Consider the following 12,101-nt stretch of genomic DNA (forward strand, 5'->3'; position numbering starts at 1 on the left):
AAAGATCGTCTTTACACACTATGGCTCACGTGGTTACATTTCCGCTTTCTGATCTCACGAATCACGTTACTTTATTTATTTATTTATTGTTTGCTTTTGTCACCCCCTGCTGATAATTGAAATAAATAAACATGCAATAAGTAACACTAATAAATAATACAATAAACAAGCATATAAAATAGATATAAATAAATAAACATGAAATAATCTTCAACCACTTTTTAAATACAGTCAATATTAAAGGTTTGTGCAATGGGTATGCCACATGAAATCAATTGACATCCTACTATATAGGTTACTATAGATTGTATATAGATGAGATTTTATATTTTTAGTGCTTATTTTTATATTTTATTTTGACTTGTACAAATACATTTATATAATTATGCCTTATTTGACACCTGTCTCTTGCTATCTTTTTTTGCTACTTACTTAGAATTTATTATTACCATTTATATTTTTTACTCATTGTTATTATATTATATTGTGATGGGAGCTACTGTGTCCAAATATTTTCCCTTGTGGATCAATAAAGGTTATCTAAGTCTAAGTCTAACTAACATTACATGGTCTATTATTTTTCTATATATCACATGTTTCTTGAGGACATTACATTGGCCAACATTCATTTGCTGGAGACTGAGCCTAACCATAATTACCACTAACGTTAACCGAAGAACGTTACCTCCACCCAGGATTGACAAAATCACGCGTGAGTGAGTATGTACATAAGTTATTTTAGTCCCCACAATGTAGTTTCACTTTCTGAAAACACACACAGAGGCCTACATTAGCTTTTTTCATTTAGTAAACCCTACCACACTTTAAATTATTTGTAGATGTGCATTTGAAGTGAGAGTGGATTAGATTATAATAGGCCTAACTCATTTAAAAGCAGTTCACAAAAAAACAGAATGAAGAGTAACTGCTTGTCTATGCATGTTAAATGTCAGCCCGTTATTAAAGGCAGTGTCCAGGGTGCGCCTCTCCGCCTTAATCACAAAGCAGCTCTGAGGCCTTCTGTTAATGAAATAAGAAGGAGAAACAAATAAGAACAATAAACATGGGACAGATATTGGACAATTAAACATGGCATACTGAATAAAGAAAAATGAAGTGGGATGTAATTCACAATTAAAACAGCCTATTTGTTTTTGTTTCACCATTTCACTTTTCTTCTGCAAAACAAATCACATATAATGGCTTTAAAAAAATAATGCAATTCATCATATATGCAATGGATGAATATATGACTTTTATTAATTAATTCCAGTTTTACACTCATGCAATCAATAGCTTTACAACTGAACATGTACGTCTTAAATATATATTGCAAGTTAATGAAGCAAAAGGCAAATGTAGGTTTATTGTGGCAATTTAGACTTTTCTAAGGGACCTGCATGTTGCACGGGTGATACTGCACTGACAAACTATAAATAAAAGTCATGTGAGCGAGTCCTATTCTTATTCTCTTTTGATGTGCACAGGCTATTAATATAACAATTTTAACCTTTTAACCCCCCATATAAGATCATGTACATGGACATAAAATAATTCTAGAAGCCATACAATCAAATAGGTAGTAGCCCCAGTTAGTTACTTTTAAGAATAATCACAGCTGAGTATTACATTTCTTGGTTACTTTAACTATACAAAAGTGGTTACCTTGGCTCATTCCTTTAAGACATAACTATCACCTTTATACAGAGAAACTGCGACACACTACCGTCATAATGTTACTGTTAATCTAAATAAATCGTTATTTACTGAGACATAATTCACAGCTATGACCTCCCCCTGTCCCATATCACTCACTGATGCTTCCCAAAACTAAGTTGCTTATGTATCTATCATTTGATTTACTTTAATTTATGTTTCTATTGTTTTTCCATATATGGTATGAACTTGAAGGTCTGTGTCATGCATTACTAAAAAAAAAAAAAAAAAAAAAAAAAAAAAAAAGAAAGAAATCATAATACTCAACGTTCTTCAACACCAGAGGGCGCCAGACACCAACAAAACACTGTTCACCGTTTAACTGGATTTTTAAGGAGACGCTTCACAAGGGTGACCATCTCGAATTGTACGAAAAGAGGGACGCATCACATGTTGTTTGACGGACTTAGTAAATTTAAGAGCATAGATTTAAATGCAATAACATCATATCATTTTTTTAATCGTAACTCAGAGAGAGATTGGAATAGCAAAGGATGCCAGCATAACCCTGAAAGCCAGTAGACAAAAAGTCAAACATTCTTGAGAAAAATATGTATTATTGTAAAACACGTAACACAAATAAGAGGGACTAAGGTAAGTGATCTTAAACTTGATGGTCACACTTAAAGGTGAACTCCATAACTTTCCTGGAGAAGTGTTTTCCACCTGTTTGTCGATAGTGGTGGTGTTGTTGTTTTGCCTGAAATGTTCCAAAAACGATCCTTACAATCTCCATGGAAACAAACAGTGATGCAATTAGGCATAGATTAAAAAAATAAATAAATAAATTAAAAAAAAAGGAAAGGTGACCCTGCTAAAGGAATGTAGGTGCAATAAAAAAAAAAAAAAAAAAAAAAAAAAAACATAAATTGAATAAGTGTAAGATGTTTGATGCAATATTGTCGAACATTCCTGCGTAGGCGATTAGTAATGACATTTCCATGGGGACCAACAGGTGCTGGTGTAGAAAAAAAGTGACAGTAGACTACACCCATTCCTGCACCTTTAACCTACACCACTGACCTTTACTCTTCGTCTCTTTTGCATTCACGCATACTATACAATGAAGCAGTGCACAAAAATACACAGAATAGCCGTAAAATACAGTTATAAATCGTCATAAATCACAAATGAACTGTCACGTTTTAATATATCTCTGGTCACGAGCCACATAAACTCGAACGACCTTTGATTTGACGTCAGTGGGCTTCGAGGTTCTCGCGAGATTTGCGATGACGGTGTGAACTCATATAAGCGCTTCCCCATCCTCGTCCTTTCGTTCGTCCTCAGTGCAGGATAACGCCACTCGCTTCGTTTTAAGCTCTGTTTTTAAAAAGACACTTTAGTGATCGCCTCTGCCCAGACTGGTGTACTGGTTTACAACACAAGGACTTCGTTTGAACTGTAAGTATCTCCTCCATACATTTATTTCATGGTGATTTCTTGATTTTAGCTAACATTGGCGTGCTAAGCTAGGTCACCGGCTTTGGTAACATCTTTTGGTACCCTTTCTAGGATTTTTCTTAATGAATGAGTTTAGTTAATAGTAATCTGTTTTTTGATATTATAATGTCCATATCAAAAGGTCTGTTAGTTGTTTATTTATAGGTTAAAGTTTATTTTTGACGGATCGTGACTTCTAACAAGGAGAAATAAAATCACAAAGTTATGATTATTAAACATGAAGTATTAATGATCCAGATGTAGAATAACTTAATCAAGCCTTTAACATAAACAGTCATTAAGTTTACACCGTATTATACATTTATTACCGTGAACAGTAATGGTTTAGCTAATATATTGTTTCTGTTTTCCATATGCAGTAAGTTATGACAAGTCATTAGAAATAAAATGTACCGCTATTCTTTTATGATCAATATTTTAGTATTGTGAATCATTTTGACGACTTTGTCTTAGTACTATTGCTAAATGTGACCCATCCGTAATTTTTTCCTCGATGACAAGAAAAAAACGTGAAAGTAAGTCAAGCGTCAAGGTCTGGGAATGTTTAGGGGGGATGGGAACAATGAATCCGTGCGTAATGCGTGCGTAAAGTTTACAATTGCGAAACTTTAATGGTACGATGAATTTACGCTTTTGTTATGATTGGACACCTGTTGCAAGAGCATTTATACAGTACGGTCACGGTGCAGTGTTTGTAGTAGTTGGGGATTGCGTTTCCTTTTAAAAGGCATTTCCGTCTCGTGTCACGTTATGTGGGTTATATACAGGGAAACTGCATGACTGGAGATGAATGGAATTTCGCTTGAACTTTGTGCAGTTTAGTGGTAGTAAAGGCCAGGTCTAATGGATTGCAGTTGTTTGCACTGAGATAAGGTAAAATGTAAATATGAAATGATAATTCTAGAAGTTGAAATTGTTCCAAAATTAACAGCTGTACAGGTTAGAGTTTATTTGTTTTTGCCTTGCCATTTCTTATTGCTTTTTCAACTTCTGTTTGCGCATGATCATTCCTCTTGTGGTATTTATAGAGTAAAGTTGACTTGGGTATCTAATCTTTTTCATATTGGTTTGTGGTTTGTAGCTTGAGTTTGAGCTTGGTCAATATACACCCATTCAGTATATAGTAGGGTTGTCAAAAGTATCTAAATCAGACCGATACTAAAACTAGCATTGAAATGAGATACTCATTTGAGCAAGTGTGAATACTAAAAAAAAAAGTCAAGGACAGAAATTAACCTTTCCTGAATAGCTTTAGACTTCATGGTAATGTATTAGGAAGTACTATGATTTAATATTGAAAATCACATTCTATTGCCTAAAGACTGTTTATTTGTTATCATTGTGGTATTGGATTTGATATTGTAACGAGTGTATTTCTAAATTTTAGTATTCTGACAATGTAGACATTGATAAGTATTATGACTATAATTTAGTAAATCTGCTTCACCGTTTAATTTTATATTTTCTTTTAGATATCTAGACAATCAGGAGTGAGAGCTCATCATGGATGTGATTATTCGTCGGTGTCCGTTCTTGGCTCGTGTGCCTCAGGCCTTTATGCAGCAGCCCAAAAATTCTTTGGTGGTTTACGCCCAAAAATGTCCCATTATGATGGAACTGGCCTCCAAACCCATGGCCCCTCAGATGGCTCGCGCCCTCTGCTCCTCCTCTTCATCCTCACACCAGAGAATGGACAATACTCCAGCTGAAGGTGAGTCTGGTTTTAGTTTTACATTCACTACTATACTACAATATCGGCATATCGTTCAATATATGAAAGATGGAACAAGAATTTTTGGGTATCAATATTTATTGTGGGTGCTTTTACTTTATACTAATGAGGAAAGTTTTTGTTATTGTGGGGTACTGCCATAAGATTTGAGCTGTAGTGGGTTGAATTAATAACTTTTATTACTTCCTTTTTTTAAACAATGTTGTACATTTACAATGTTTACAAGTGTTTTACAATGGGGAGTAAATCCTTCAGGTTTATTGTGTCAGTGACATAAATTACTTTCAGTAATGTCCTTTTATTATCTAGATTTTCTTCATCAATATGTCTCACTTCAAATATGACAGGCCTACTAATGACACACTTGTAACTTATAATGTATACTATAACAAGATAATGAAATGATGTGTTGTAATAATTTTAGGTTACATAATTGACTATTTCAGATTTGTGTATTGCCATTAAATTTAAAGTTCTAAAATTATACACACCACTTAATAAATATGAATTCTTATTCCATTAAGGAACCAAACAAGAAGCAGCAATGCCTTCTGGTCACCCCATGCCATCCTCGGGGCAAGCAAAGGCCTCTAAATGCCCCTTTTTGGCAGCTGAGATGGGACAAAAGCACAGCAGTGTCGTCCGCCAAGTTGGCATCGAGTTCCAGGAAGATGTTCAAGAAGTGCGCACTGTCCAGCAGGGTAAGACCGTTTAGAAAAGTCAATAAAATCCTCTCTATGTGGTCCGTTATCCTGTACTTAACCTAATCCTTTGTATTATAGAGGTATCTCGTATGCAGCTAAAGGAGCCTGAGAAATCTGAGGATCAAATGAGCCTGATGAAGACCCTCCTGAAACAGAGGCCCAAAAGAGTTTCTCATCTGCTCAAGGATAACCTGCCAGGTAATTATAACATTTCAGTAACACAGGCTGTACAAAAATTAGATTTCTATAGATTTACTGAGATTTGCCAAAATCACTTCAGGGCTGTAAAAGGATTAATCATTTGCTCAAGGACCACTTGCTGGGGTATTGTCATATAATTTTAATAAGTCTGTACAAAATTTCTAAGATTTATAGATTTATTTAATCTAAAAATATTAAAATAAATACATGTAGTAGCCTATAGGGTTTCTCATTTGCTCAAGGACCGCTTGCCAGGTAATTGTATAACATTTTAAAAACTTATACTGTTCAAAATCTGTATTTCTACAAATTTATTGAGACAGACCCAGTAAATAAATGCTGTGGCCTATATGATTTCTCTTTTGCTTTAATGCAGCTTGTCATACAATAACGTCTTTTCTACTTAATATCAAGAAAACTTCTGAAATTCATAATAAAGGATAGAACGCCACAAAGCAAGTAACAACACCATTCTTACCTTTGTTTTTCCTTCCTCCAGTGTCACCAATCCACTACGATAAATTTTTTGAGAAGAAGATTGAGGAGAAGAAGAGTGACCACACTTACCGTGTCTTCAAAACCGTGAACCGATTGGCTAACGAGTTCCCAATGGCCAATGATTTCTCTGATTCTTTGGAGGACAAGAGGGAGGTGTCTGTCTGGTGCAGCAATGACTATCTGGGCATGAGCCGGCACCCACGAGTTATACAAACCATCATGTAAGCCGCCATTTTGATTTGTTTATTGGTGTATATTTAGTTTAATTTTAATATTAACTTAGTATTTATATTTCTGGTCTCATACATTAATAGAATAGTTTTTAGGTATAGAGATTACTTGGAGATTTACATATTCTTGACTTAATTAAAAGCAACAGCCAAGTGCATATTTTTCAAAATATGCAAAATTATGCAACAGGCTAACATGAAAAATGGTGGAATTACAATTTAACTGCATGAATGACAAAATAATAAACTAACTAAATTTATGCTTATTCTAATAAACCATAAATTTGAAATTTAATTGATCAGAAATGGCCTTTTCAAATTTGTCAATAAATAGGATAAAAAAAATGCAGAAAATACAACTCCAACAAACTAAACATTGCCAATGCAGAAATAATAAAACCATATGTTCTCCATGTATAAATCTATGCTAGTATTGTTTGGTGATTAGATCATTTCTGGATCTGTCCTCCACAGTTCTTTCCACTTGAGAGGATCAGATAATTGAACTGCACCCAACACCTCTGATTCTCTGTGGTGTTGGTTTTCCATTTTTCCATTTACGCCAGGACCTTGTTTATTCTCAGCGGCTGTTACACCTCCTGGTTGGGTGTCACCTTATATGACAACTTCATTAAACTTGCATTGGTCTTTCTGTAAATCAGTAAACATGGTTGATTATCTGACACACTTGGATACCAACATGGTCACCTTTTTTAATTGGCAATTTAACCTAGTTACATAATTACAAAACATTTTTACTGGGTTTTTAATCAGAACATTTGTTTACATTAGTCTTAATGTCAACCTCATTAAAAGCCTAAAGACGATAAACACGAAAGACTATCATAGAATATATTGGCTTAGCTCTAACAACACTGTAGACAATTATTGAGGAAAATACTTTTTTTTTTTCAAGATTTCAATAATTTAACTGTTTTTACATGCAAATGCTTTTAAAATCTACATATTTTTGCAAATGTAGGTGTTTTTGGGCAATCTGTGTAGTTGCTCTGTTTACAGAGCAGATACAGATTTATTATGTCATTTTTTGGGGGTGTTTTTGGCATATTGAAATGTTGAAATTGAAACCGTGAAATCTTAATCTCCACGTGTTCCTCTCTCAGGGACACACTGAAGAAGCACGGTTCAGGAGCAGGCGGGACCAGGAATATTTCTGGCACCAGTAAATACCACGTGGAGCTGGAGCATGAGCTGGCAGACCTCCATAAGAAAGACGCAGCCCTGCTCTTCACTTCTTGTTTCGTTGCTAATGACTCTACCCTCTTCACCCTCGCCAAGATGCTGCCTGGTACGACCTTTGTTTACCTTTACTCACTCTCGCTATGGTGTAGACTTGCACTGTAATAATATATTTGTTTACTGAAATACTCATCAGTTAATTTTTAAGCACTCAAATTACTTTTACAGTTACTAATTACATTGTTGGGAGGTGATTGGCAGTTACAGTTCAGTGTATTTTTGTAATATTTTTGTTTTATAGTATTTGAGTCATTTTGTGTAGTTGGATATTGTGTTTTTTAGTCTTTGGTTTAGTTTGTAAAGCAGTATAAGTAATAGCCATTTAAATAATCTATAAGACCCACTGATTTAACATTCAGTAATGCTATAGATAATGATTTAACCTTTTTGACATGACTAATTTTTGACCCTCAAACTTGTAATTGCTATAGTTGTTAAATGTTTACCCATGCAAAAAGAACTGAAGAATACAGACTTTTGCTGTTGTCTTTCAGTACCCTATAATCTTGTAATTTTTCCCGTTGACCTGTTTTAGGGTGTGAGATCTACTCAGATGCCGGGAATCACGCCTCCATGATCCAGGGCATCAGGAACAGTGGAGCCAAGAAATTCATTTTCCGTCATAACGATGTGTCTCATCTGAGAGAGCTGCTGCAGAAAGGAGACCCCACCAAACCAAAGATCGTCGCCTTCGAGACCGTTCACTCCATGGACGGTTAGTACCACACCCCAATCGTGGTTAGATTTAAAATGCTACTATGTCATATTTCATCTCACAATTCTCATAAAACACTCAAATCTGATAATGTTATGTTTATCAATGATTATTCACTTTCCTTCGCATTATCTAATAGATTACCAATCCACTACTCAAACTGTCTTAACAATTAAGTTAATGTGACATAAATGGGCAGAAAAAGCACATTTTACATTTAGGTTTACTTCGTTGTAAAATAAAATGAATGAAATGTACTTATCCCTTGTTTAAATCTAGTTCAGTTATTTTAATTGATCAATGCTTCTGTTAGTTTTTTTTTTTTTAGTCTAAATCTCATTTCAGAGCTGTTTTAGTTTAGCTTTGGGGTCTTGGTTTAGTCCTGGTTCAATGCTGTTAAGACCCAGCCTCATCTCAGAACTAGTTTAGTCACATTTTAGACCTGCCTTAATTTTGCTTGAGGCCCCATTTATACTGGACCAGTCTTGTTTTTGTCTTCCATTACATTATTACCTTGTTTGGACATGTTTAAGTCTCTGGGCGTGTCCTTGTTTGAGGCCTGTTTAGTCCTGATGTTGACTTGGTATGGTCCTGCTCTAGTCCAGGTTTAGTCCATATGTTATGATGATGTTATGCATAAACTCGCCTTTAGTCCAAGTTTACATAAGATTGGTTCTTGGTTTAGTCACAGTTTAGTCACAACATAGTTTTGATTTAGTCTTGGTTTATTGTTTGAAACCTGATACAACCTGAGACCATCCATATCCATTCTTATTTCTGTAGTAATTAAACATTATGTTGTTTTTTTTTTCCATAGGTGCAGTCTGCCCGTTGGAGGAGATGTGTGACGTGGCTCATGAGTTTGGAGCCATCACGTTTGTGGATGAGGTTCACGCTGTGGGTTTGTACGGAGCCAGAGGAGGAGGCATTGGGGACAGGGACGGGGTCATGCACAAGATGGACATCATATCAGGGACTCTGGGTCAGTATATATCCCTTTTAAATCATTATTAGTTTGAGTTTTTTTTTTTTTAGTCAGTATGTTGGCAAAATGCATACTATGGTTTTCAGGGGTTCATTGGACTTGGACTGTAGTTGAAATTCTTGGTCGATTAAAGAAATAAGAGCTAAAAAGTTAGTTTAAAGTATTTGACTCTAGCAAGGTACAAAAAAAACAGCAGAGGATTACATTTAATTCATGTTCTTGTATTGTCCCATTCTAAATCTTTGTTTAGACTGGTTTGAGATTTGACATTTAGTCTGATACCATTCCAATTAACTTGGTGCATTGAAACCAATTTACACGTGTTTCAATTGCTTTCTTTTTCTTTCTCTTACCATTAAAAAACAAAAATCAACAGCACAAAGGTTTAGCTTTGTAGCATTTAAGTGCAAAGTGTGTGGCTACAGTGTCACAGCATAAATGGTCTATAATCACATTGTTTTTTGCTCTGGGGCCTTTCTGTAGGAAAACCTGATCCGTGCTGTTGCCATGGAGACAGAGGGTCTGGCTGCTCTGATTCAATTACACTGTCCCTGTCCAACTGAGAGGACATTATATTCATGAGAGTGCCTCTGCCACGTCAAATCATCTGACTCCATGGGAACGCAAAATGTGTCGCAATTAAATCACAATTTAAATAGTGTAGTTAGTAAATCTCAAAAACTGCAATTTCTGATTTAGTTTTTTAAAATTTGTTTATAATGTCTTCTGTATATAGTTTTAATATTGATTAGTATTGGGGTAAAACAGCCCAGCCCTGTGTCTCTGTCTAACCCTTGTACCACTGTCTTTGTACAGGTAAGGCCTTTGGTTGTGTGGGCGGGTACATTGCCAGTACCTCTGCTCTGGTGGACACTGTTCGCTCCTACGCGGCGGGCTTCATCTTCACCACGTCTCTGCCCCCGATGCTTTTGGCTGGAGCGCGTCAGTCCATCCAGGTCCTGAAAAGCGAAGAGGGGCGCACGCTTCGGAGAAAACACCAACGGAACGTCAAACTGCTCCGACAGATGCTCATGGACTCTGGGCTGCCTGTGGTGCACTGTCCCAGCCACATCATCCCAGTTAGGGTGAGCTAACCTGAGTTATTAGATGTGTAACAGTTTTGCAGGTGTTCAGTAGTTACCATGGTGACACAATGCACACATTAGCAAACAGGCTGATATGTTTTTAGATTGTGTGATTTAATGTTCAGGGTTCATTGTTGCTCTATTGGTGCAGTGAGTCAGCTCATTCATTCACATAAAAAAACAAAAAAAACAAAAAAAAACAAGAATACAAATACTGCAAACAATACATTTATGAGTGTCTGTGACCAATATGAGTGTTCATGATCAGGGTGATTTTCCACAAAAAAGTTGAGTGACTATTTTCAAAACTGTTGGCTAATGCTAGCTAGCTTGTGACTAATGTTATTTGAGGGAGTTTAACAGTACAAAATCAGCTCAACTGTGGTAGTTTCAACTACGTCAGCTCAGATTAGTCTAACTTTAGAAAGAGCAGTGCCTCCAGTTAGCTTTTACATTTCTTTTTCTGAATCAGATTCATAACTTGCACAATTTTATACTTATTGCAATGTATATTCTGTTCTATTATCTTTTAGGTTTCAAACGCTGAGAAAAACACTGAAGTGTGTGACCTGATGATGAGCAAACACAACATTTACGTCCAGGCCATAAACTATCCGACTGTGGCTCGCGGAGAAGAGCTGCTGCGGATCGCGCCCACGCCTCATCACACCCCCGAGATGATGAAATACTTTGTTGGTAAGGATCAAATTGTACTATAAATTAAAGGCGTGTATTAACAACGAGTTCCTTTTTTATGAAATATTGTGACATAATAATATTGGGCAATCACTTAAAAAAAAAAAATTCTTCATACATTTTAGGCTAATGGAGCTCAACAGTGATGTCCAATAAGCACTATGTGGCTCCAAAAGTAGACTTATATTTTAGCGGTCAAACTTTTCTCAAATTCTTGCTGAGATAATGATTGAATTGATCTGAATAAGTCTAACTTGTGCATATTTTGTATTTGCAGATCGCCTGGTTGAGTCCTGGAAGGAGGTTGGTCTGGAGCTGAGGCCTCATTCTTCTGCAGAGTGCACTTTCTGTCAGCAGCCTCTGCATTTTGAGCTGATGAGCGAAAGAGAGAAGTCTTATTTCACAGGTCTGAGTCACCCCATCTCTGCCTGTGCACACTGACCACGCCCTCTGCCGCACACTCTCCGCCCATTCCTCCTCACTGTGAGAGTACCACTGAGTTTGTCAAACATATTTAAATACTATTATATGTCCAGATGTTCTATATGCTCAATAAAATGAGTCAAAGTCTATATCTCTCTGTGTTTTTTTGCCTACAATACATTTAAAAATATTTACTGTCCAAACCATCCAGTAGTAATTAACAGACTGATGGAAACGTAGCATGTGAATAAGTTGTTTGAGTGTGGATATAAAGCTAAATTGTCCTCAAGTAAATGTCCTTTAAATTACTCTAGCAAAAAGCATTCCAGTTTCAAAGAATAGCATAATAGATATAGCATGTATTGATGAGTAACCAAAGGTCTTCCTTTCTA

At 35.9% G+C, this 12,101-nt stretch overlaps 1 protein-coding gene across 1 annotated transcript; it reads left to right on the plus strand.

The window, feature by feature from the left end:
- Nucleotides 1-2,962: 2,962 nt before the first annotated feature.
- alas1 (aminolevulinate, delta-, synthase 1) lies at nucleotides 2,963-11,858 on the plus strand. Its single transcript, XM_020933839.2, has 11 exons — nucleotides 2,963-3,120; nucleotides 4,653-4,891; nucleotides 5,437-5,613; nucleotides 5,695-5,814; nucleotides 6,317-6,536; nucleotides 7,670-7,854; nucleotides 8,341-8,520; nucleotides 9,338-9,502; nucleotides 10,322-10,590; nucleotides 11,124-11,286; nucleotides 11,564-11,858. Exons 2-11 carry the CDS (start codon nucleotides 4,684-4,686, stop codon nucleotides 11,725-11,727), a joined length of 1,851 nt encoding a protein of 616 aa, XP_020789498.1. The 5' UTR covers nucleotides 2,963-3,120; nucleotides 4,653-4,683; the 3' UTR covers nucleotides 11,728-11,858.
- The last annotated feature ends 243 nt before the right edge of the window (nucleotides 11,859-12,101 follow it).

Source organism: Boleophthalmus pectinirostris, unplaced genomic scaffold, assembly GCF_026225935.1.
Source record: "Boleophthalmus pectinirostris isolate CB_2022bp ecotype Guang Dong unplaced genomic scaffold, ASM2622593v1 HiC_scaffold_3, whole genome shotgun sequence".
Taxonomy (NCBI): domain Eukaryota; kingdom Metazoa; phylum Chordata; class Actinopteri; order Gobiiformes; family Gobiidae; genus Boleophthalmus; species Boleophthalmus pectinirostris.

Coding starts and splice junctions, on each gene's coding strand:
- alas1 (XM_020933839.2), top strand. CDS start 4,684: ATGGATGTGATTATTCGTCGGTGTCCGTTCTTGGCTCGTGTGCCTCAG. Junction 9,503..10,321: donor CATCATATCAGGGACTCTGG/GTCAGTATATAT, acceptor GTCTTTGTACAG/GTAAGGCCTTTGGTTGTGTG. Junction 10,591..11,123: donor GCCACATCATCCCAGTTAGG/GTGAGCTAACCT, acceptor ATTATCTTTTAG/GTTTCAAACGCTGAGAAAAA.